Source organism: Procambarus clarkii, chromosome 7, assembly GCF_040958095.1.
Source record: "Procambarus clarkii isolate CNS0578487 chromosome 7, FALCON_Pclarkii_2.0, whole genome shotgun sequence".
Classification (NCBI taxonomy): domain Eukaryota; kingdom Metazoa; phylum Arthropoda; class Malacostraca; order Decapoda; family Cambaridae; genus Procambarus; species Procambarus clarkii.
In genome coordinates, this window is record NC_091156.1 from 30,088,782 (window position 1) to 30,115,550 (window position 26,769).

The following is a 26,769-nucleotide window of genomic DNA, read 5'->3' on the forward strand; positions in this document are numbered from 1 at the left end:
GCCAGTGTCCGCCACCGTCGCCACTGTCCGCCACCGCCGCCACTGTCCGCCACCGCCACCACTGTCTGCCACCGCCACCACTGTCCGCCCGCCGCCACCACTGTCCGCCCGCCGCCGCCACTGTCCGCCCGCCGCCACCACTGTCCGCCCGCCGCCTCCACTGTCCGCCCGCCGCCTCCACTGTCCGCCCGCCGCCTCCACTGTCCGCCCGCCGCCGCCACTGTTCGCCCGCCGCCGCCACTGTCCGCCCGCCGCCGCCACTGTCCGCCACCGCCGCCACTGTCCGCCCGACGCCACTGTCCGCCCGCCGCCACTGTCCGCCCGCCGCCACTGTCCGCCCGCTGCCACTGTCCGCCCGCCGCCACTATCCGCCACCGCCGCCACTGTCCGCCCGCCGCCACTATCCGCCACCGCCGCTACTGTCTGCCCGCCGCCGCCACTGTCCGCCCGCCGCCACTATCCGCCACCGCCGCCACTGTCCGCCACAGCCGCCACTCTCTGCCGTACAGCCTCCCCTCTCTCCGTTAGTAAATAATTATAATTGTTAGTAAATAATAAAAGAAATATAAATTATTAGAATTTTTTTACCCTTAAATTGGTTTTAATATTTAAATTGAAAATAATAATATAATATAAAATATAATAAAAATAATATAATATAAAATATAATTTAATTTCAAGAAATTTAACTTTAAACACAAAGATGTGAAAAAGGATCAGATTATTGGCTCAAACCTTTCATAAGAGATTCATATTGGTATATGAATGGATTATGAATGACTCATGTTAGGAGTGTAAAGTTGCCACAACATCTCAAATTAGTGTTAGATACATATGTCTTGGTTATAAGTTTTGGAAACCTATTTAATTCCACACACAATATCGTATCTGATACGATAAAACAAACGTTTCCAATACTTTCAAATACTTTCCAGATATGTTGTGGCAACCTAAAATTGTTTGCTGGGAGTACACAATGAAGGGGAACAGCCTACCTGTAACGATGCGTGAAAGAGACCTGGGGGTGGACGTAACACCTAATCTATCTCCTGAGGCACATATTAATAGGATAACGACAGCAGCGTACTCTACACTGGCAAAAGTTAGAACATCATTCAGAAACCTAAGTAAGGAGGCATTTAGGGCGTTTTACACTGCCTACGTGAGGCCAGTCTTAGAGTATGCCGCCTCATCATGGAGTCCCCATCTGAAGAAGCATATAATGAAACTGGAAAAGGTTCAGAGGTTTGCAACGAGACTCGTCCCAGAGCTACGAGGGATGGGGTATGAGGAGCGCCTGAGGGAACTGTGTCTTACGACACTAGAAAGAAGAAGGGAGAGGGGGGACATGATAGGAACGTATAAGATACTCAGAGGGATTGACAGAGTGGACATAGACGAAATGTTCACACGGAATAGTAACAGAACGAGAGGACATGGATGGAAGCTTGAAACTCAGATGAGTCACAGAGATGTTAGGAAGTTTTCTTTTAGCGTGAGAGTAGTGGGGAAATGGAATGCACTTCAGGAACAGGTTGTGGAAGCAAATACTATTCATAATTTTAAAACCAGGTATGATAGGGAAATGGGACAGGAGTCATTGCTGTAAACAACCGATGCTCGAAAGGCGGGATCCAAGAGTCAATGCTCGATCCTGCAGACACAACTAGGTGAGTACACACACACACACACACACACGCACAGGGGCCTTGTAGCCTGGTGGATAGCGTGGGGCCTCGTAGCCTGGTGGATAGCGCGCAGGACTTGTAGCCTGGTGGATAGCGCGCAGGACTCGTAATTCTGTGGTGTGGGTTCGATTCCCGCACGAGGCAGAAACAAATGGGCAAAGTTTCTTTCACCCTGAATGCCCCTGTTACCTAGCAGTAAATAGGTACCTGAGAGTTAGTCAGCTGTCACGGGCTGCTTCCTGGGGTGTGTGTGTAGTGTGGGGAAAAAAAAAAAAAGTAGGTAGTTAACAGTTGATTGACAGTTAAGAGGCGGGCCGAAAGAGCAAAGCTCAACCCCTGCAAACACAACTAGGTGAATACACACACACACACACACGCGCGCGAGCACGCACTCGCACGCACACGCACAAACACACACATACAACAAACACACTTACACATAAACACAAACACACGCACAAGAAAAAGCCAGGACGTTTTTTCCCCTCAGCGAGGGAAAATGATGGAGGGACATCACCAAATACAGGGACAGGGGAGAATGGTGGATACTACCTTTGAATGGCTCAGCCAGACATTAGGGGGATTCGGCAGAGCCCTGCAGGCAGTGCAAATGGGATTCAACAGAGACCTACAAGAAATGAAAATAGGATTCAGCAGAGACCTGCAGGACATGAGAGGGGTTTAGTAGAGACCTGCAGGAAATGCAAGCATTTATACAGAACCAAAGGAGTGAGTTAGAGGAAGCCAGAGAGGAGATAAAGAGACTCAGGGAAAATCAAAATTCAAACCAGCACAGGGTATGCAACCTCCTGGAAACAGGGGACGAAGCTGGTGGAAGGCTTCTTCCAGGGGGACTCTCTTTTGCAGAAATACTGCAGAACAGCCCAAGTGCCAAGGCCGCTCTAGAGGCAGGAGCTATGAGAGCAGCTACCTCACAGGAAGCTGCAAAATGCACTGGACAAATGCTGGAAAGGAAACGAACAGTTATAGTTGTAGGAGTACAGCAACCAGAGGGATCCAGTCGGGAGGACTGGAGAAGGAGGGACCGAGCAACCATGACAGAGATCTTGGAGGGACTTTTTTTTTGCAGGGATATTCCTGTGCGGGCCCTAAGCCTCTGGCTGGCCCACTAAGTTTTGCTTGTTTCTGTTTTACTTGGGCGGAGTATGAATATTTATGACTCGTATGGTTGCTTCAGTAAAATTTTGCCATATGTGTTTAACAACTTCTTTTGCTCTGTTGAATCTAAGTTGAAATCTTAATGGGTTTGTAACTGTGCACTGTGTTAAATAATGTTCCAGTGATCTGTCGGTCATTTCTCCACAGTGCTGACATTTCCTCTTATCTTCCGAAACCTGTAAGTATTTTTCCCATGCACATGGGTAACCAAGCCTGATGCGATGTAAGTGTACTTCTGTATTGGAGGGACTGGATATGGAGGAGGCAAATAGCAACATAGAAAAGATTTTCAGGCTGGCCATCTAAAAGAAGGAAAGGCAACGATTGATATAGGTAGTGCTCTCGAACGAGGCAACAAAGGAGAAAATCCTATCCAGGAAGAGCAGACTTGTGAGGTTAGGGGGATACAAGGACGTCTTTCTGCAAAGGGACATGACGAGGGAGGAGAGAAGGAAGGCTGCAGAAGCAAGGAGGAGACACAGAGGAAGGAGTGGGGATATGGGAGCCAAGGACTCAACTCAGGGTCTCCAGGAACCCCAGAGGGGAGTTGAAATCCCCCCACCAGGAGGCCTGCACCCCCCAGGGAGGATTGTAACAGAAGCCTCCCACCAACCAACCCCTCAGCCATCCCCCACCAATCACCTGCACCTCCCCAGACAGTAACGTCCCCCTTCAGACTATGCCTCCCATGTTCCCTGACCCTAGACCCCCCCCCCCCATGTTCCCCCTCATTCCCTTTTTCTTCCCCAACCCCTACTCCAGATCCTCACTGTTCCTGCACCCTATGCCCTTCCCTGTTTCTCCAGCCTGTGCCCTTCCCAGTTTCCCCACCCCAAACTTTCCTCCCTACCCCACCCCCCTCCCTCCCGATCCCCCCTCCCCAGGCTCCCCTCCCCACCCCAACCCTTGACCTCCCTGTCAACCCTCCCCAGTTTACCCTGCATACCCCAACCCGTGACCTCCCACCATTTCCTCCTCCAGCTCCCCCATCCCATGCCCCAACTAACCCCCAACCCCGGACCCCCTCAGCCACATCACGTCAGACCCTCCTAGCCCCCCTATTCCAGATCCTCCCAGCCCCCTCAAACACCAGACCCCCCCCCCCCCAGGTCCTCCTTCCTAGGCTCACCCATTCCAGACATCCCCTGCCCCCCAACTCCAGTGGAATCAACAGAAACTGAGAATTGGACAGAAGAGTCAGCTTGAAGGTCATGTACTCGAACATAGATGGGATTACAAACAAGGCTAGTGAACTTAGGGAAAGAACACAAGAAGTAAACCCAGATGTAATTGGACCCACAGAAACAAAACTCTCAGGAATCATTATGAATGCGGTGTTTCCCCAGGCACTGTAATAAGGAAAGAGAGGGAAGGAAGGGGAGGAGGCAGAGTGACTCTACTGATGAGAAAGGAATGGAGTTTCGAGGAGATAGTTATTCCGGGCTGCGAAGGGTTCAGAGACTTCATAACAGGCACCATGACGATGGGAGGACCAAGAGTAGTAGTAGCTGTGATATATAACCCACTACCCAGGCAAGAGTATGACAGAAACAACATGACAGTTAACATTATCATTGAGAGAGCAGCCGCTGCTGCCTGTAGAAATTTATCCCATCTGCTCATCATGGGGGACTTTAATCATGGAAAGATAGACTGGGAAAACAGGGAACCACATGGAGGTGAGGAAACATGGAGAGCGAAACTGTTGGAGGTGGCCACTAGAAACTTTTTAAGTCAGCATGTCAAAGGTCCCACGAAAATGAGAGGCAGTGATGAACCAGCAAGACTCGACCTAGTATTCAATCTGAACGAGTCAGACATAAGAGAAATCGGTCTTGAAGCCCCCGAGGGTATGAGTGATCACATTGTATTGTTGTTTGAAAATCTGGTCGAAGAAGGGTTCATGTACTCAAGGAAGGGACCACAAAGCAAGAGGCCGGCATTCCGGAAGGAAGTCTGTGAGGAGATGAGAAAATTCCTAACTTAAATAGCTTGGGAAACAGAACTCAGAAGAAAGACGGTTCAGGACATGATGGACTACATCACACAGAAGTGTAAGGAGGCAGCAGACAAGTTCGTCCCAGTCCAAAAGGAAAAAATGAAATAGAGATGAGAAACCCTTGGTTTAATCAGAGTTGCAAGCTAGCAAAACAGTTAAGTAAGGGGGCGTGGAGAAACTATAAAAACAACAGAGCACTAGAGTGCAGAGAAAGATACCAGAGCGCCAGGAATGAATATGTCACGGTGAGAAGAGAGGTAGAGAGGCAATATGAAAATGACTTAGCGAACAAGGCAAAGAGTCAACCCAAACTGCTGCATAGCCACATCAGGAGGAAAACAACAGTGAAGGAGCAGGTAATGAAACTGAGGATAGGGGCAGAAAGATTCACTACAAACGACAAGGAAGTGTGTGAGGAACTCAATAAGAAATTCCAGGAAGTCTTCACCTCAGAGCAAGGAGAAGTCCCAGAGATATGGGAGGGAACATCAAACCAGACACCACTAGAGGAGTTTGAGATTACCAGTGGGGAGGTGAGGAAGCATCTGCTAGATTTGGACGTGACAAAGGCTATAGGCCCGGATGGAATCTCACCATGGATTCTTAAGGAAGGAGAAGAGGCTCTGTGCCTACCACTTTCTGTAGTGTACAACACTAACACTGGTAACAGGCGAACTGCCAAAAATTTGGAAGACGACCAATGTAGCCCCAATATACAAGAAGGGTGATAGGCAGGAGGCACTGAACTACAGGCCAGTGTCCCTAACTTGCATTCCATGCAAGATGATGGAAAAGATTGTGCGAAAAAAGCTAGTGGAAAATCTGGAGCAAAAGAACTTTGTAACACAACATCAACATGGGTTCAGAGATGGCAAATCATGCCTAACAGGATTAATTGAGTTCTATGACCAGGCAACAAAAATCAGGCAAGAGAGAGAGGGCTGGGCAGACTGCATATTTCTGGACTGCCAGAAAGCTTTTGACACAGTACCACATAAGAGACTAGTGCACTAACTGGAGATGCAGGCAGGAGTGAAAAGGAAGGTACACCACTGGATAAGAGAGTACCTAAGCAACAGGACACAGCGAGTCACCGTGAGAGGTGAGATCTCGGAGTGGCAGGGAGTCACCAGTGGAGTCCCACAGGGATCAGTCCTTGGAACTATACTGTTTCTGATATTCGTAAATGATCTCCCAAAAGGAATTGACTCGTTCCTCTTGGTGATTGCTGATGATGCAAAAATTATGAGGAATATCAGGACAGAGGAGGATAGTATGAGGCTACAAGATGACCCAGACAAACTGAAGGAATGATCCGACAAATGGCTACTAAAGTTCCACCCAAGTAAATGTAAGGTAATGAAACTAGGTGGAGGAACTAGGAGGCCAGTCACTGGATACCGAATGGGAGATGAAGTCCTTCACGAAACGGACAGAGAGAAAGATCTGGGAGTTGGTATCACGCCAAACCTGTCTTCCGAAGCCCACATCAAAAGAATAACATCAACGGCCTATGCGAGGCTGGCTAACATCAGAACTGCTTTCAGAAACCTGTGTAAGGAATCCTTCAGAACCTTGTTTACCACATATGTAAGGCCAATCCTGGAGTATGCAGCTCCAGCATGGAGCCCGTATCTAGTCAAGCACAAGACGAAGCTGGAAAAGTTCAGAGGTATGCCACTAGGCTAGTCCCAGAACTAAGAGGCATGGCTTATGAGGACAGACTACGTGAACTGCACCTCAGGTCACTGGAAGACAGAAGAGCTAAGGGAGACATGATCACCACATACAAAATTCTCAGGGGAATTGACAGTGTGGACAAGGATGGATTATTTAACACGGATGGCACACGCACAATGGGACACAGCTGGAAGCTGAGTACGCAAATGAGCCACAGAGACATTAGAAAGAACTTTTTCAGTGTCAGAGTAGTTAGTAAATGGAATGCATTAGGAAGTGATGTGGTGGACGCTAACTCCATACACAGTTTCGAATGTAGATATGACAGAACCCAGTAGGCTCAGTGTGAGGGGATGGTTCACCAGCTCACTTACAATAGTGCTCTTATGCCTGTGGGAGCCAGTACACTTGTTAAGTGCACTTGTTAAGTGGGCGGACTTAAGTTTGGTAACCAGCAACCGAAACATCTAGTGTTTGGGCTCATGTGAGAGCCCCAGTCACCAGCAGTCCATAAATGTTACCCTGGCCGGGGTGGCATGTCTGTGGACAGTGCTAGAGCCGATAGCATCATCTCATTGTATGGCATGGAGCCAGACAACTTTGCGCGGGAACAGCTAGGCCGCCGGCGTGGGTGAGCTGTGGGCTTCCCGCGCTCGCTGGCCACTTGAGTCGTTGTCATGGAAACAGCCGCCATCTTAGTAAACATCTTGAGCCGCCATGTTGGTCGGCCATCTTGGAGTTGCCCTAGGGGCTATGCTACACCTTCGCTGATTGGATGAGAGGGGTAGGCCGCTGTATGCCTTCCTCTCATTGGTTATTTCGAGAAGGATGCGGGAGTTGTCGGTGTGAGCATCATTCTGAACCCAGCTGCCACCTTGTCAAGACGCTCTCTGTACTCAATTCGGCCTAATTGAAGTATAGGGCGTCGTGGTGGCTGGACTACTCAACTGCTGATGCTTCCTGCTTCAGCAACGACAACGGTCGTCACAGAATCCGGCCGAAGTCATCGCTTGGAGGGGTTTAAGACATTTTTGTGCAGGGGGTAGAGGTACAGTGATCTGGGATCGTGGGGAATGTGCATACGAGCAGCAAGAGACTCGTAGATCCCATACCAGTGATGATTAGACTTGCTAGTGCTCTGTAGCAGTCGATGGGAACAGGGAAATTCGTGTCAGTGTTAAGGCAAATTTCCCATGTTTGTGTGAGACGCTATCGTTGTGCGCGTCACCTGGGTATGAACGCTTCACTTCACCGGTGAGTCGAGGGTGCGAACTCAGCCGTGTTGAGTGGGAGGGGTTCGAGTGTGCGCCAATTTTTTCGAATAAATACTACCGCCGCTTACGCCATCCGGAGCGAGCCAGCCACCGGAAGCGGGGTGCCTGATGTATGGGAAGGTGTGTAGCCGGCAGTGTGAATGAGTAAGTACCTATGTGTGTATTTCTGGTGATTAGTAGTCTCTAAAGCTTGAATTCGAGGTCAAGTGTTCTGTCACATTGTCACGCAGCACCTGTTCAGGTGGAGTGAATTGTGGGCGAGGAGATTAATCACCTTTGTTGTCATCTTGTCAGTCCAGAGGGACTTAAGTCTGGTGTACACAGACGTACAGTGTGAGTGTGTGTGTGGGTACACACGGGAACTTTGTATACATAGATTAGCCAAGGACTGAGAGGATGGCCATGTAATAATTATATTATTTCATTGTGGTAATCATTTTTGATCGTCCGTGGGACGGAGTGATATCATTTCCATGTGTGGTCTTGCAGGTGTGGAATTCCAACACTGAGCGCTCAGGTATGTGTAATGCCAGTGATTTCTGGCAATGATTATTGTGGAGTGTACCACAGTGTGGTCTTAATTTCTTGTATTGTTCCCAGGGCCGTGACAAGTGTGATTTATATATATATATATATATATATATATATATATATATATATATATATATATATATATATATATATATATATATATATATATATATATATATATATATGTATGTATTAACGTAATTTTGGTGAGTGACGAGGCCGTATGGAGAGACCGCCATCGCTCTGTCTGTCGAGTAAGGTAACTCTCGAGAGTGTTTATCGGCATGCGTGATCGATAAATCACTCACCCATGTGATTTAAGGAGTGTGAGATCTCTTTAGTGTTCCCAATAACGTTTGATAGCTGTAGGCTACATGTGTCAGCAGGAATTATATATATATATATATATATATATATATATATATATATATATATATATATATATATATATATATATATATATATATATATATATATATATATATATATATATATATAATCGTAGTGTCACGGTGCCCAGTGTTATTGAGTTATTTACTGTGTGGTGATTGCAATATATTGACCTGTGTTCTAGGGGTTATTGAGATCACTGGGGTCATTTGCAACAGTAAGTAAGTAAGTGTGTGCAGTTTCCTAATATTTGGAAATTAGAGTACTTGCCGTGTGTGTTATTGCAAAGGGGTTGTTATTTGATGGTGATTGTTGCTAGTGTTGAGCATCACCGTAGGTGATTGCAGTTCAGTAAAGCCATTGTGGGGCAGTGTTCTAGAGGGTTCATGTCCTGTATGTTATTTTACTAGGTTCTGCAGTATTGTCATTGCAACCGGATTGTAACGTAAATCACTGTGATTTGTTAGTGTGATTTGTCATTGTCGTGGGGGAACTCGGCTGTAGACGAGTACTTGGATACACATATAATCTCCTGGTTATCTGGTAGGACATCGAAGTCCAGTATTCAGTGAGGTGATTGCGAGGCAATTAATATAACGTAACCAAGGGAACGCCCATTGCTTTAAGAGAATTTGTTCTTTGACAATTTGAGTAACGTAGAATGCGTTTGGGTTAATTTACATTCCTGTAAGCAGCTACGGTAGTCTCAAGGAGCCTAGCCATCAGCCAGATAAGAATAAGAGTATTGTCTGTCGTAATTAACGGTCAGTCGGCCGGGTAATTGACGTGTTTCAGGAAGTCAAAGTAATTAACCTCGATCCTTGTTTGATCGACTCACGCGAAGGCTACATTGTTCCATTAACGTAACGTCGTTACCTGCCCGGAAGTACCGGCACGTGATTGATTCGTGGGAGGAGTAACGTCATTTTAGAATAACGTAAACGTGGGGCTAATTACTGTTATTAGCCACCTGAATTGGTCTGAGTATGGAAGGCTTAGACAGAATTCATACCTTAATGTAAATTGCTGAGCCAGTGTGAAAGGTTGCGTATTTTAATTGTTTAATTATTGATCTTGAGGATAGTAATTAATTACTCTAAAGGTAATCACGAGTGATTACCGTTCTCTTAGCACTTTGGACATTGTAAATCAGAGTTTACCATCGCTGAGTGATTAGTAACCGATTAACGTAAACTAACGTAACTAGTAAAGAGATTAATCAGCTGTCTGGTAGTACAGGGATTAATGGGATTTTCTCACTGAATGCTCGACGGGTAGAGTGTTGTGTAATTTCCGCGTTACTTGTGACAGTTGTAAGAGTTGTTAATTTAACGTAAATGTTACCTTGTTATTAACGTAAATGTTATTGTGTTATTAACGTAAATCAATTGTTATTGATTGCTGATCGTATGTGGGACGGAGTGTTAACGTAAGGATTAATTTGAGGAAGGGTGCTGGAGTTGCCAGTGAACCCATTAGTTATTGATGTCATTGAAAGACTACTGATTTGATTGCATTGCAACCGCCATTGCAGGTGTAGACTGCAATGAGGCGTAGAACAGTTAGGAGGTTACTGGAGACGTATTTCAGAACCTACTGTGTCATTTGTTGTAATTGTGATTATAGATCTGTTAGTTCTTGTTTCTTGTTGATTCCTCTGTGATCACACTTATGTTCGAGTTAGTTCATTATGCAGTCCGAGGGGCTGGTGTCTTGCTGTCATTGATAGTGTCACAGGAAGGATTTCGAGTAACGTCATTGACATTTCTTTTTGTTTTGTTGTAGTAGTTAGTACTTTATTGAATAAACTAAGTTGTTATGGTTAACACTGTCTTTTCGATACATCCCCACACATTATTATTGTTATGCAAATGTTCTTCACACTCGACTAATAAAGTTGAGACTAGGTCTGAGCTTTGGATCAAATATACGGCACCACACAACAATAAATTATTGTTGAGAGCCCAGGACCTACTCGTTAGATTCGCTTCGGCGATAGGCGAAGGTCAGCGGCCTAGTGGGGGGGATTTCAATTTTCATTGGGGTCTCGGCGTTTGCTCGCGCCTAGTCAATTGTTCATACATGGTCCCAAAGTGAGGAATGAGCTGCTTACTACACTGGTGTGTTAGCTAAGCAAGTCCTTCCTCAGGCGACCTAGTTGAATATCACGACAGGAATAAAGGTTAAAGAATAAAGAAAATTCTTAGAAATTTTCCGACCTAAAATTCCTTATACCAATTACAATTTATTCCACAAATTCTCATAAAAACTCTCACACTCAGGAATCTGTACACCTGTTGATTGACGGTTGAGAGGCGGAACCAAAGAGCCAGAGCTCAACCCCCGTCAGCACAATTAGGTGAGTACACACGTGGCCACCTGACGTCTCATGCAGGGTCCACACCCCAGGTCGGTCGCCAGATGTTCATATTATATGCTTTTAAACTAACATTTTCATGTTCGCTTACTTTCTGCCATGTTCATCAAATCTTTAAACATTATAAAGCCTCTAAAGTTGAAAATCAGAACTTCAGTGAGTTCTTCATACTATGTCAACTCACTTATGAGATTAATATAATGGAGGATAGCAGCAAAGTCATTGGCGTCGTAGATGATAGCCAGATCACCGCCATGCCCAACACAGTACTGTCTGGCTGCAGCCCAGGTCAGTTTCTCCCCTGGCGCCAGCAAGAGGCACCTTCTTCCCACCAGCACGTAGGGGCGTTCACATTCTACCGTTCCTATGGAAATGAATTGATTTATTATGTTTGCCACTTTTCTTAGTTTCTAGAGATATAAATATTTGAAATATATTATTGTTAAGAATTTTTAACATACTCTAATCATATAAAGTGAAAAAGTCCAAAATACCACCCAGTATGAAATATTCAGGCTGCGATCAAGCAAGTGGACCAATGGTGTCTGTACCAATCACGACCCTGCTTGGCACCCATCAGAAACCGAGAAGTGTGTGAGGAGCAAACCTCGTGAATATCTATTCTGAATATCTGCAGCCGGGTTTTGTTTAATGTACCAACCATTGCTATGCTTTCGGCGAGGACATCGTCATGATCTTGGGACAGACAGCCCCTCCCTAAGCCTTGTCATCCACAGTCATTACCTCATCAACCCTTGGTACCTCGCCAGTCTTAGATACACAATGCACAATACTGAAAAAATTAAAATGATGACTTTTCGTTGTATTCTGGACAACATAAAGTCATAACGACAGTGTGATAAAGTCATGTAAGGGAAGAATTTATAAGGAAAGAGTAAGGTGAATTGCAAGGAGGTTTAAGCATAAGAATAAGGTTGAAGTGTAAGAATAGCGTCTTGAACTCTCGATACTTCGTCTGGCCCTCGATATGCCATTATTCCTATTAGTTCGTTTGATATTTTTCACAATTCTAGCTCAGATACGTTTTTTTTACTTTTCTACCTTCCAAGGGGTCCATAATCCCCGCTCTTGATAGTCTGTTTTCTAAAATCGACCAGCTTCTTTGTCGCTGTCAGCTTACCTTTACCTTAATTATAACTCACAACCCTCTCGTTATCATTACCCTTCACACAAGGGCAATTCGGTAGTTATCCTTGGTCGTGTGGGCTACATCCAAAAGGCTAAAGTTTTGTTCTGTGACTCACGGGCATTTGCTACTCTGGTTTAATATTTCTTGGATTGCCTGAAAATGTATTTTAACCTTAAACTAAGCTCTCTTGTCTTTGACCTCCTGACTTTGATCTCGTCAAACGTTTTTGTGCTATTTGCCCTTTCTCTTCCTTATTTCTATTGTGACGGTAACGCGTTGGTGTTCGGCTGTTTAAGGCTAGGGGTATGGCCTCGTCACATAGTTATAAAAAAAAATAGAAAAAACTGGAACTTCGTCTGTGGTAAGGTAAGGAGAAGACACACAAAACACAAGTAAACTTTAACAATGAAATTTTAATTACGTTAAATAAATCAAAACATGAAAATAATGCACAAACAAATATGTATAATAAAATCAATCAATCAAAATAATAAGAATACTTAAATGACACAATGAAAAGTTACGTTAAGGCAAAATAACAAGAAGTGCAACACAAAGGTAAGTGGGAGGTGCTGGAATATTGGCTTAAAGCCACCACCTCTCTCAGTACACGCTAACGTCTAGCTGGGAGGAGTGCTGGCTACGAAAGCACTGAACATTCTGAGGACTGATGTTGGGGCGACCCCAGACATCAGGTAGTATTGGGGGCGAGTGCAGGTGCAGCCAGACCGGCGACCAATCAGCGGAGCCGTAGCGATCAACGGGTAGTTTGGTGGTTGGAGTTCGAACAGGTGGCTGGCTGCATACGTTTCTGCTCACCCTGGCAAGCCTTGCTGGTGTTGTTGTCGTTGTTGGACATTTCTTCCATAGTCTTTTTATATAATTGTGAAGACGTAATTATGGAGGGAAGAGCAGGCTCAATCTCTTGAAGGAGATTATCGTCACAACTCTCCCCCGAAGCCTGCGGTTCTGGAAGAAGTACGTCGTTATGTGGTGGAGTAATGGATGGAGTCGCTTCTACTTCATAAACTCTGGAGAGGGCATCGGCTATGGTGTTGTCAGAACCCTTGATATAGCGGATCTCCAGGTTGAAGTCTTGTAAATACAGAGCCCATCGTAGAAGACGCTGGTTGGTGAATTGGGCTTGATGTAGGAAGCGGAGAGGGTTGTGGTCTGAGAAGATGGTGGTAGACCTGGCGCCTTGTAGGTACGGAGCGAAGTGTTGGAGGTTCAGGACGATGGATAGTAGCTCCTTTTCAATAGTGCTGTAGTTCCTCTGGTGTGGTTTCAGTTTGTAGCTGTAGTAGCTGACAGGTAGAACCTCCTCGCCTCGTAGTTGCATCAGGACACCACCAACGCCGGTACCACTGGCGTCGACATGAAGGACGAAAGGCTTGGTGATATCTGGAGAGGCGAGAATGGGGTTAGAACAGAGGAGGAATTTGAGTTGTTCGAAAGCAACGGTTTGCTGCATGGTCCAATTATACCGTTGCTTGGGACTGGTTAATAGAATTAGAGGTGTGGCGACTGTACTGAAATTCCTCACAAACCTACGGTAGTAAGAGGCAAGACCAAGGAAGCGCAGGAGCTGCTTCCTGGTGGTAGGCTGTGGATACTGTAGGATGGCTTGAGTGTGTGAGTCTAACGGAGCTATGCTGCCACTCCCAATAACATGACCCAGATAACGCACTTTACCTTTCGCGAAAGTGGACTTGCCCAGGTTGATGGTGAGGCCGGCTGTCAGGAGCTTGGAGAACAGACGTCGCAGCTGGAGCAGATGTTCACTCCAGGAGTTGGAGGCTACGACGATATCGTCCAGGTAGGCGTATGTGTTATCCAAGCCCTGGATGACACGGTTGACAGCTCTTTGAAAGGTGGCCGGGGCATTACATAGTCCGAAAGGAAGGCGTTCATATCTGAAAAGTCCAAAAGGAGTGATGAAGGCAGATATCTCTTTAGCGCGCTCCGTTAGACACACTTGATAGTACCCCTTAAGCAAGTCCACTTGGGACAAGTACTGGGCACTACCAATGGCATCAAGGATGTCATCTATCCTTGGCAAGGGGTAAGCATCCTTGACAGTGACAGAGTTCAGTTTACGATAGTCGGTGCACAACCGCACCTTACCTTGGGGTTTGGGCACCAAGATACAGGGTGAGGCCCAGGGGGACTCACAAGGTGTAGCCAGTCCATGATCCAAGAGGTATTGCACCTCAGCACGCATGACTTCCTTCTTGCTCGGGCTGATTCGGTAGAAGGGTTGACGAATCGGCCGGGTGTCGGGGAGCAGTTGGATGTCGTGCTGGGTAACATTACACTCTTGGGGATCATCTCTGAACAACTCTTGATGTTCTCTGAAGATCTTGACGAGAGGTGCACTATGATTATCCTGAAAGTATTTGGGAAGATCATTAAGGATTTCGGAATTAGAAAGCGCTGACTCCTTGTCAGTGCTTTCGGGAGGAGAAGCTGGGAAGGTCTCACTGTGGATGTAGGGTTCTGTGAATGTGGAATAATTAGTCAAGACAGTGGGAGGAGTACCATTATATTGCTTCAGGAGGTTGACGTGGCACAGCTGGGTCTTCCGCCGCCTATCTGGAGTCTCTATCACATAATTATTATTATTCCTGCACTCTTTGACGCAGTAGGGTCCTGAAAATCTGTTTTGTAAAGGTGAACCTGGGATAGGGAAATAAGCAAGGACGAAGTCTCCCGGCTTGAATTTTCTTACTTTGCTGGTCTGGTCGTAATGAGTCTTCATTCTCACCTGGGCTTTCAATAGATTATCATGAGCAAAGCGGTGGACTCTCTCTAGAATGTGTTGAAGGTTTTGAAGAAACTGGGGCACATTCTGATGCTCACTGAAGGTGGCATCTCTGAGAGAGTCTTTGAAAGCCTTAAGGGGAGTACGGCACTTACGGCCGTAGAGCATCTCATAAGGAGATACTCCTAGGGACTCATTGGGGAGACTTCTGAAAATACACATTATTAGGTCAATCTGCTTATCCCAATCCTTTGAGGTTTCACTACAAAACTTTTTCAAGAGTGCTTTGATGGTCTGATGACTACGTTCAAGAGAACCCTGTGAAGCAGGATGATAGGGGCTGGACAATACCTGTTTGATGTTGAACTCCTCCAGTGTCCTTTTGAAGAGATCACTGGTGAAGTTGGTGCCACAGTCACTTTGAATCTCCCTGGGAAATCCGTATTGAGTGAAGATCTTCAGTAGATGTTTGATAACCGTAGCAGCCGTGATGTTCTTCACTGGAACTGCTATGGGAAATCTGGTGGTAGGACACAGGATGGTTAGGATGTAGGCGTTACCTGAACTGGTCCGAGGTAAAGGACCAACACAGTCTATTATGAGTCTGTGGAAAGGTTCCGCAGGCACCTGTATGGGAATCAGTGGTGCTCTGGGAATGGAGACGTTCGGTTTGCCTGCCATCTGACATGTATGACACTGTTTTACGTACTGTTTGACGTTGTTTACCATACCTGGCCAGTAGTAGTCTTGACGAATCCCATGGTAAGTCTTGTTGAAGCCGTAGTGGGAGAATGCTCCGTGGGCCAGGTGTAGAATAGTGGGCCGCAGGCTGGTGGGAATCACAAGTTGTTCGGTGTTGGCCCAATCGTCCTCCTCCTTCAGTTTACTGGGTCTATATCTGCGGTAGAGCAAGTCGTTCTCTAGGAAGAACCCAGGAATACTGTCGGGTTGAGTCTCAGCCTGGAAAAACAATGGTGTTAAAGTAAGATCTTCCCTCTGCAACTTACGGAACTCCAACTTGGTCAGATGCGGGGGTAGTTTCCGAGGGTCTTGAGGGACAGCGGTAGCAGTAGAGTCAGCTGGCTGTGGACGTGCGGCTTGTGCACGGGTGGTCACGAGAACCGGAGGAGAAACTTCACTCTCTTGAACCTCTGCTGGAACATACTCAAGAATAGGGTTACTTGGCACAGAGTTACACACCTGGGGTTTGTCCATGACGATCAGGTTGGTCGGTTGCAGGTCTTCTGCCAAGTCGTTGCCTAGGAGAAGTTGCACTCCAGGCATGGGAAAAGGCTTTTCCCTGACGGCGACTTGGACTTCCCCGTTCACGTAGGGACAATCCAGGTGGACTCTGGCAAGAGGGTATGGAGTGGTAGCAGTGAGGTCAGTGATGAAGACTGTTTCCCCGGTGTAGACTATGTTGGGCACAGCCGACTTCAAGATGATCGATTGTAGAGCCGCTGTGTCCCTCAAGATCTTCAATTTGAAACGTCCCTCCGGATTTGAACCGTTGGCAGAGACAGTTCCAGTATACAGGTGGTTACTGAAAAGAGAAAGATCATTAACATCAACACCAACATTCATCACAGGCTTACCGGACTTAGGAGGAGTTGGTTTGGGTCGTTGTTGGTCAGTGGTTCCCTTGTATTGAGACTTACCACACTTGTCTATGGTATGTCCATAGAGTCTACAATACTTGCAGTACAGTTGTGAACCAGCTTGATCGGGGCTCACCTTCTCGTAACTGTACCACGACTTCTTACTGGAGGATGGTTCAGGTGTCAGCCGGTGGATGAGGCTGTAAGTGTCAGCCGACTTAGCACACTTCAGGTAGTCGGTTTCTTCTTTATCTGCTAAGTAGAGGCGGACAGGAGGCGGCACACGTCTCAAGAATTCTTCAACAAGCATCAGGTTCACGAGTTCTGTAAAAGTAGAGACATGTGCTGCTTCCAGCCATTTCATGAAATACCTCCGTTTCGTGTTAGCAAACTCGAGGAAGGTAGTGGTACTTGCCTTCAGGTGGTCACGGAATTTCCTTCTATAACTTTCGGTGGAAAGTAGGTAGGCGTCTAACACTGCTTGTTTCAGAGTGTAGTAGTCATTCTCAGACGCCAAAGTACTGAGTGTGACTGCAGCTCTACCTGTAAGATGGACTCTGAGAAGTGTTGCCCATTGGTCGACAGGCCAACTGAGTTGATTAGCAAGGGTTTCAAAGGTGGTAAAGAACACATCAACTTCTGCTTCTACAAAGGATGGCATTAACTTACTTGCATGTGATATATTAAAACTGACGGGAAGATTGGCAGTAGCTTGTTGGCGTTGAGTGAAGTGTGAAGTTTCCAAGGCGATTTCACGTTGACGACACTCTAGAGCCAGAGTTGCTTGTTGCTTGTCATGTTCGCGTTGTATTTCCAACTCGCGTTGTTTGGTTTCAAGCTGTAAGCGTTCCCGCTCCTGGAGTGTTTCAAGCTGTACTCGTTCACGTTCACGGAGTAATGCGACCTCACGTTCGTGTTCTTCTCTCCTCAAAGCAGCTTCGCGTTCTTGTTCGTCTCTCCTCAAAGCGGCTTCGCGTTCGTGTTCTTCCCTTCGTATGGCAGCTGCTTCTCTTTGCTGCTCACGTTCAATCTTGGCCAGCTCTAGTTTAAGTTTCATCGTTGCCAAGTCAGTTTTCTCTGCAATATAGTAAGTTTCATGAGTTTCAGAGTCTATCTTACCTTGCTCTAAATAGTAATCCAGCAACAGGTTGTGTAGGTCATTTTTGTTGGCTTGGTAGGGAACTTCTAGTTGATACTCATGTGCAAGAGTTTGTAGTTCAATCCTCTTGGCACGACTCAAAGTCCCTATTTCACCTGCTGGATTTGCACGGAAAGTTTGGAGACGAAACATGGTGAAATTAGCAAATAAAGGTACACGAATGTTCAATAATGAAATGTCAGAAACAGGACAACGTGGCAACTGGCACCTATCCTGTGTGATCTTTAACAATTAACGTTAAGTGAAAGATATTAAATGATTAAATTAAATCAAGGGCGCAGGAAATCTTGTACCCGGTACTCATGTAAGAGAATAAGGGCAAGAAAATCCTACTAACAAATGAAACAAAGTTTCGAAAACAAATGAAACAGTTAAATGCTTCAAAAGTAAAATTGGTAGTCCAAGGATGTAGGCATACCTTGCCAAGTCTCTATAGGACATAAAGCAAGTTTTTCCTACTGAATTTAATATGATACTTACAGAATTAGCGAACTTTTGTGCTCTGAAAAAATAAGCTAATTCCCTACCGTTGTATGTATCATCATCTCTGACTGACGTGTAGGGGTGCGAGGTGTCAACTGGTGACGAGAACTGCTGCTGAGGTCCCAATTCAGCAACTAAAGTTCGAGCTAGAGGAACTATGGCCCTCTTTATCCTCCTACAGTCAGATTGCAGAAGATTGGGTACTCTTGACCCGGGGCAGACCACAGTACCAGGGTACCAATATGATGATCTGTCAGAATGAGAAATATTCAAGGGACATAGATGGTAAATACGAGTAATAACAAGGAGGGAGAGATGACCAATTAAGAGTATGACTGCGGCCTACAGTCACCACGTAATCCAAAGTTGTCTCACCTTCACTATATGTTACTCTCGTAATGCACAATACACCGCACCTTATAAAAAATGAAATTGAATGAAAAATAGTAAAGCTACGTTAACAAAGTTAAATACGCTTACCATAAATTACCACTTGGCACCAGTACCTGAGTGAAGATCTCCCGGACAGGCCCCCATATAACTTGTGACGGTAACGCGTTGGTGTTCGGCTGTTTAAGGCTAGGGGTATGGCCTCGTCACATAGTTATAAAAAAAAATAGAAAAAACTGGAACTTCGTCTGTGGTAAGGTAAGGAGAAGACACACAAAACACAAGTAAACTTTAACAATGAAATTTTAATTACGTTAAATAAATCAAAACATGAAAATAATGCACAAACAAATATGTATAATAAAATCAATCAATCAAAATAATAAGAATACTTAAATGACACAATGAAAAGTTACGTTAAGGCAAAATAACAAGAAGTGCAACACAAAGGTAAGTGGGAGGTGCTGGAATATTGGCTTAAAGCCACCACCTCTCTCAGTACACGCTAACGTCTAGCTGGGAGGAGTGCTGGCTACGAAAGCACTGAACATTCTGAGGACTGATGTTGGGGCGACCCCAGACATCAGGTAGTATTGGGGGCGAGTGCAGGTGCAGCCAGACCGGCGACCAATCAGCGGAGCCGTAGCGATCAACGGGTAGTTTGGTGGTTGGAGTTCGAACAGGTGGCTGGCTGCATACGTTTCTGCTCACCCTGGCAAGCCTTGCTGGTGTTGTTGTCGTTGTTGGACATTTCTTCCATAGTCTTTTTATATAATTGTGAAGACGTAATTATGGAGGGAAGAGCAGGCTCAATCTCTTGAAGGAGATTATCGTCACACTATGGTCATCTTGAAACTAAAGACCTGATATTCCTCTTCGTCCAAACATTTCTTCAAGGGGCTCTGTCTGTTATCGTCTTGTCTCCTGGCTTGTCAAAACTCTCACTCACTTATCTTGGTACATTACCCCCTACTCACTCTTTTTAATCTCAAGACTTCATCGTTGGATTGCACCTAAAACCCTCCTGTAAGATAGTCTTAATGTTGATTCACTTTTAAATAACTTTCCCTTGGATAATGTACTCTCTATCTTTAGTCAGAAGGCGACTGACAACCTTCATCATCATTTGCTAACGTCTTCTGCGATCTTTTCACATTCAGTGTTGACTAATTCATTCCCTTTCAGAGGTAAATATTTATCTCAAGCTTTCGATGCCACTATGGGCTCTCTCTGTCTCTCTCTCTCTTGTTCTTGTCAAACTCTATATAGAATTCATTTAAACTATTCTTCTTCACACTATTGATATTCGTTCCTTTCTCTGACTTCGCTATGTTGATGATATTTTCGCTCTTTGGCCTCATGATTCTAATCTTTTCCAACCTTTTTTTCTCCTTTCTTAATTATCCTGCTCCTATCTTTTTAAAAGATTTAGGAAAAGAGGGTAATCTAATTTCCCCTTCTTTTCCTAGATGCACATGGTCCTAGCCTTATTTCATGCTTCTCTTTATCTTTCTACCACAAACCTATGTAAAGTGGTATGTACATTCATTTCTTTTCCTATCATGCACATGTTGTTAATAAGAGTGTTCTCGTTTCCTTTTTCCTCTGGCCTCACCGCATCAGTGGTCCACAGTGTCTTGATACTGAAGTTCTCTCTCTTTGTAATCTTTCAATCGCTTTTCTAGTCCATTAAATCTTATCAAGCATGCATGTTTTCAAGCTAAAAAAAAAACTTTCTTTCATCTGAAACCTGTTTCCAACACTATTAACACTATGCTGTGCCTTCCCTTCAAAAATTAACTAAAAAATCTGACTAATACTCTTCGTCCTCTTCATGTGAAACTCGCCTTTCGACAAACTAACACACTTCATAGTAATGTGGTTCACACTGCTCCTCCTGCTGCCTATGCTGCTGTTGTCTACCCCATTTCCTGTTCGTCTTGTCCTCTCTAATATTTTGGTGAAACTGGCCGTACCCTCAATGAGAGACCTAAACACAAAAGAAGTGTTTAGTCTTCAAACGCAATCAATGCTCTCTTTTGTCATGTTAGACTCTAATCATCCTATTGATTGGTCTTCTAAAATAATCTTTCCTACCTCTTGACAGACGCCGTATTGTGAAATCGGTTTTGATTACTGATTTTGTTGCTGTTGCCTCGTCCCTTTCATATCATATAATAAAATGGTCTAACCTTAACAACCGTGATCTGACTTAGCTTTAGCTACTCTAAGATCTCTTTCTTCTGTTACTATTTTGTTACTAACTCGTTTGTCACTCTTTCACCTCGTTCTCTTCTCCATCTGGCCTTCTGCAGATTTTTATTATTGCTATTCAACCTTATTTCTATGATTCTAAATTTGCTCAATTCTTCACCATTCTTCTACTTTTTCCCAATACTTTATCCTTATTCACAGACTGCAAGATTATTCCGATTCTTGAATTATATTTAAAAACTTCAAACCAATTTCGAAGCATCACACCTATTCCTATACTTCAGCCGTAATTCTGTTCTTCAACCTTCTCATCTTTCACCTCACTCTCATAACTTATAATTGACTTTCTCTGACACTCTTTCATTACACTACTTGATAATGGTCCAGGATTGACCGAAACGTCGTCGCTTATCATGGACCTGGAGAGACCGAAACGTCGTCGTTATTATGGCCCAGGACTGACCGAAACGTCGTCGTTATTATGGCCCAGGACTGACCGAAACGTCGTCGTTATTATGGCCCAGGACTGACCGAAACGTCGTCGTTATTATGGCCCAGGACTGACCGAAATGTCGTCGTTATTATGGCCCAGGACTGACCGAAACGTCGTCGTTATTATGGCCCAGGACTGACCGAAACGTCGTCGTTATTATGGCCCAGGACTGACCGAAACGTCGTCGTTATTATGGCCCAGGACTGACCGAAACGTCGTCGTTATTATGGCCCAGGACTGACCGAAACGTCGTCGTTATTATGGCCCAGGACTGGCCGAAACGTCGTCGTTATTATGGCCCAGGACTGACCGGAACGTCGTCATTTCCTCTATTTACACAAATATGAGGGGTGGGGGAAGGGAAGGGAATTATCAGGGGATCAAGCACCAAGCCATTACGCCTATATAGCACTGGGAAGGGGTCAGGATAAGGATTTGGGATGAGACGGGGTGAAAAGGAATGGTGCCCAACCACTTGGAAGATCGGGGATTGACCGCTGATCTGCATGAAACATCTATATCCGCCACCAAGATAATGTTATTAAAAGAAGACTAAAACAGAAGCGGAAAAGAAACGGGAGAAAAGGAGGAAACACCACCCCCATTTAAAACTTTGACCCAAATATCTCAGTAACAAGCTTATTGCGAATAACCGAACTAAATAACGAGCTCACTATAGCCAGTGCTGCATGGACATTTTGTTCTGAATAGCTAAATCTAAAACAACAACAACAACAATCGGAGAGGGATGTTGGAGGCAAGTGGATGGAGAACTGTGGAATAGGAAGAAGGGAAGGAAGGGAGATGGGAAAAGGATGGGGGGATAGGAAATGAGAAATGAGAGAGGGGAAGAGTGGAGAAGGGGGGGGATACCAGGGCTCAGGTGGAGAGGTGAGGAAGAAGAGTTGAGTGTCTATGAGAGAGAATAGTGAAGGGAGAAGTGGGGGAAGAGAGGCGTGATAGGAGGATAAGGGGGATGTGGAGGGAGAGTGGTAGGAGAAAGAAGATGGGGTGCGGGAGAATGGACAAGGAAGGAGAGGGGGAGAGGAGATTGGGAAGAGAGGAATGATTAGAAAAATTGAAATGAGAGATTGGGGAGTTTGGAAGAGGGGGAAGCGAGCAAATCCACAAGGGCCTTGATGAGTGTTCGAACTAACGCACGGGATGTTCCCAGACGCGGCTTAGTCAACTGTAACTCCACATGGTCAAAAGATTTGCAGCGTGGAGTGCTACTGCCCTTACCAGGATCCCGAAGCTTCTCTAAAGAACAACCGGGGTTTCACACAATTCCCCTATGCATTCGGGCTCTGTCAACCAAATGTTCTACCTCTATGCCCCTACTTCAAAACACACAGAAATCACAATAGCGTAATACGTCAAATAAACAAATCCACAAGGGCCTTGATTGTTCATTTGATATATCACACTATTGTGATTTATGTGTGTATAGGGCTATTCTTTGTTTGATCCTGTTTTCTAAGGCTGGTAAGTTGGTTTTCATTCTTAGATTCTCTGTGCGTCTCTATAGATGCTCCCAGCATTGTTCTGAGGGCATCATTTTGAGACACTTCCAGTTTCTCACATTGGTTATCACTCAGGGATGTAAGAGCAGGAGCAGCATAGTCAATGAGTGACCTAACTGCTTGAACGTACTACATTTTGAATACTGGTAGAGATGCACCATCTCTAAGACTGGTCAGGGAGCGCAAAGCTGAGTTTCTGGCTTTGCAACGTTGCCGAAGATATTTAATTTCTTGAGCGAATTTCAACTGGCTGTCTATTATGGGTTCAAGTTATTGGAAAGAGGTTACCCACTCAATTTCCTATCCCTGTATTGCGAGATAGTCTTGAGTTATCATTTTAACGGTCATTGCTTTGGTTTTATTGGTGTTTAAATTTCACTGCTATGCGTTCTGCTTCCCTGCTGATGATGTCTAGGATTTTTGTGCATGGTTCCTTGCGCCTTTGCCATTGATGATGATCACACAGTCGTCTGCATAGTTAAGCAGTTTGGCTTTTGGTAACTTGAGCTTCATGAATTGTTCCATGAGAGAGTTGAAGAGGAAGGAGCTTAGTATTCCTCCTTGCGGAGTTCCATTTTCCAGCCTCTTTGAGGTCCATGTTTTTCCTTGGAATTTGACTTCAGCTTCTCTGTTAAGCAAGCTTTCTTTGGCAAAGGCAAGAGCGTGTCCTTTGAATTTCCTTATCCACCAGGCAGTACAGTGTAGCTGGAGCATTGGCTAGTGCGAAGGCTTTTTCAATGACCAGATAAATAAGGATTCCTTGTTTGTTATTAATTTTATCCTGGAGGGAGATATGGCATTCTGTGGTTCTCACCCCTTTTCTGTAAGCAAATATATTTTGATGCATTGGTTTGGCTTTCCATTCAATTCGATTAAGAGTCATTCTTTCTGCTGTTTGACCAGACAGCTAAATGAGATGGGTCTTGGATTTCTTGAGTCTATGGGTTTTAGAATGGGAACTATTAAACTATTAATTAAATTATTAAAGGAACGAATTAAAGGAACGAATTAAACTATTCGAAGAGAGTGGTCGAGTTCTTGTCCCCCAAACATTTTTAATGAGATTCAAGAAGGTTTCTTCACCTTTTTCTCCTAGCATGGTCAGCATTTAGTAAGTGATTTTGTCCTCACCTGGAACTTTTTTTTTAGCTCTTCTGAGTTCTTTCAGATTCAAATGTTGGTTTAGTTCGTCAGGTAAAGTTAAAGCATCTTCTATTTTTTTCCATCTTGCTGCTTGAAGTCTTTGTTGGTGAGTCAGAGTTGCTCGTGGAAGTTGAGTGAAGCTGGTTCTTGAAGCAAATAGATTTGCTAATCTCTCTGCTTCATGATCTGGATGTTCATGGTAGGGCAAAGCAGGAGGCGATTTTCTTTTGGCCCTTTTGATCTGCCTCAGGATGTCGCCCAAGGATGTATGCTGATTTAGCTTGGCACTCCAGTTGAGCCATTTTTCTTTTTTGATTTTTGCTGTTTCTTCGTGCACATGATCTCGGACAGCTCAAAGATGTCCTAGATTAACTTCGGTTCTATCTCTTCTGAAATTCTTTCGTGCACAATTTAGTCTGTTACGTAGTTCTTTGATCCTATCACAGTAATACCAATGGTCCTTATGTTGTTGGGTAATTGTTTTCCTCTTGGGGATGGTGTGATTCGCTGCTCTATGCATTTACTAAATATTTTTCCATTTTTTCTGTGTTTTCAGGAGGAGTGTAGTTTTGGGACCAAGTTTCGAGATATTCCTGAAACTTTGTCCAATCTGCTTTGATAAAATTCCATCCGGGCTCGGGAGCTGGAGGTCTGAAAGGTAGTATTATAATAATAACTGTTTTTGTAGCAAAGTGGTCACTAGTCAGTATTAGGTCAACCGACCAATGACACAACACATAAATCCTGGTGGAGACAAATGTGAGGTCCAACTTCCCCTCACTAATATGGGTTGGTTCTGTAGAGTTACGCAGACTTGACTTCAGACACTTCATCCAATAAGTGTTCAATATGTCTTCCGCTGGCGTCGGTTCTTTTTGGATCAAGTAGTAATTCACTATGACCGTTGAAGTCACCCCGTGATGATAATAGGTGTGGTGACTACTATTTCAAAGATTGCAGAGAGATTCATGTCGTGTTCTCTAGGGCCCCTGTATACAGTGAAAATGGACAGCATTGAGTTCCTCATGATGAGATTAACTTCCATAATTTCGACGTTCTCACCACAGTCAGGCAGGTCTGTAGTTACCGTGGCAATGATAAGATTTCTTACTAGTATTGAAGTGCCTCCTCTGGTGCCACCTTCTGCAATTGATCAGTGGTAACCTTGATATCCTAGGATATTGATACTTCTTTCAATCCTGGTAATTCTCCCATTCTTACGCCTCTTACTTCTATCCACCTTCTCTCCAAATCTTCTCACCTGTCATTCCCTCTCCACCTGGACCACCCCTTCTCTTCATACATCCCCACTTTCTCTCCCCATCTGTGTCAGTCTCTATCTGCCTTCCTCTGTGTCTGCCTCCGTCTCTGCCCTGTGTTGCCTGTCTGCCTTCCTCCGTGTCTGCCCCCTTCTCTCCCTGTGTTGTTGTCTGTCTGCCTTCCTCTGTGTCTGCCTCCGTCTCTCCCTGTATTGTTGTCTGTCTGCCCTCCTCCGTGTCTGCCTCCGTCTCTGCCCTGTGTTGCTTGTCTGCCTTCCTCTGTGTCTGCCTCCGTCTCTGCCCTGTGTTGTTGTATGTCTGCCTTCCTCTGTGTCTGCCTCCGTCGCTGCCCTGTGTTGCTTGTCTGCCTTCCTCTGTGTCTGCCTCCGTCTCTGCCCTGTGTTGCCTGTCTGCCTTCCTCTGTGTCTGCCTCCGTCTCTGCCCTGTGTTGCCTGTCTGCCTTCCTCTGTGTCTGCCTCCGTCTCTGCCCTGTGTTGTTGTCTGTCTGCCTTCCTCTGTGTCTGCCTCCGTCTCTGCCCTGTGTTGCCTGTCTGCCTTCCTCTGTGTCTGCCTCCGTCTCTGCCCTGTGTTGTTGTCTGTCTGCCTTCTTCTGTGTCTGCCTCCGTCTCTGCCCTGTGTTGCTTGTCTGCCTTCCTCTGTGTCTGCCTCCGTCTCTGCCCTGTGTTGTTGTCTGTCTGCCTTCCTCTGTGTCTGCCTCCGTCTCTGCCCTGTGTTGCCTGTCTGCCTTCCTCTGTGTCTGCCTCCGTCTCTGCCCTGTGTTGTCTGTCTGCCTTCCTCTGTGTCTGCCTCCGTCTCTGCCCTGTGTTGTTGTCTGTCTGCCTTCCTCTGTGTCTGCCTTCGTCTCTCCCTGTGTTGTCTGTCTGCCTTCCTCCGTGTCTGCCCCAGTCTCTCCCTGTGCTGTTGTCTGTCTGCCTTCATCCGTGTCTGCCTCCGTCTCTGCCCTGTGTTGTTGTCTGTCTGCCTTCCGCTGTGTCTGCCTTCGTCTCTCCCTGTGTTGTCTGTCTGCCTTCCTCCGTGTCTGCCCCAGTCTCTCCCTGTGTTGTTGTTTGTCTGCCTTCATCCGTGTCTGCCCCAGTCTCTCCCTGTGTTGTTGTCTGTTTGCCTTCCTCCGTGTCTGCCTCCGTCTCTCCCTGTGTTGTTGTCTGTCTGCCTTCCTCCGTGTCTGCCTCTGTCTCTCCCTGTGTTGTTGTCTATCTGCCTTCCTCTGTGTCTGCCTCTGTCTCTCCCTGTGTTGTTATCTGTCTGCCTCCGTCTCTGCCCTGTGTTGCCTGTCTGCCTCCGTCTCTCCCTGTGTTGTTGTCTATCTGCCTTCCTCTCTGTCTGCCTCCGTCTCTCCGTGTGCTGTTGTCTGTCTACATTCCTCTGCGCTAACCTCCGTCTCACCATGTTATGTTGTCTATCTCTGTTTTTGTTTGTCGTCCTGTATCTCTCTTTGCTTTGGTCGCCCTCGTCTG

The 26,769-nt window shown here is 45.5% G+C and overlaps 1 protein-coding gene across 1 annotated transcript in view; it reads right to left on the reverse strand.

The window, feature by feature from the left end:
• LOC123761436 (galactose-specific lectin nattectin) overlaps nt 1-26,769 on the reverse strand; it is a 165,920-nt gene that overhangs the window by 56,038 nt on the left and 83,113 nt on the right. The window contains exon 2 of the mRNA XM_069316127.1: nt 11,303-11,482. Within this exon, the coding sequence (XP_069172228.1) occupies nt 11,303-11,482 (180 nt within the window). The remainder of the gene's footprint in view (nt 1-11,302; nt 11,483-26,769) is intronic.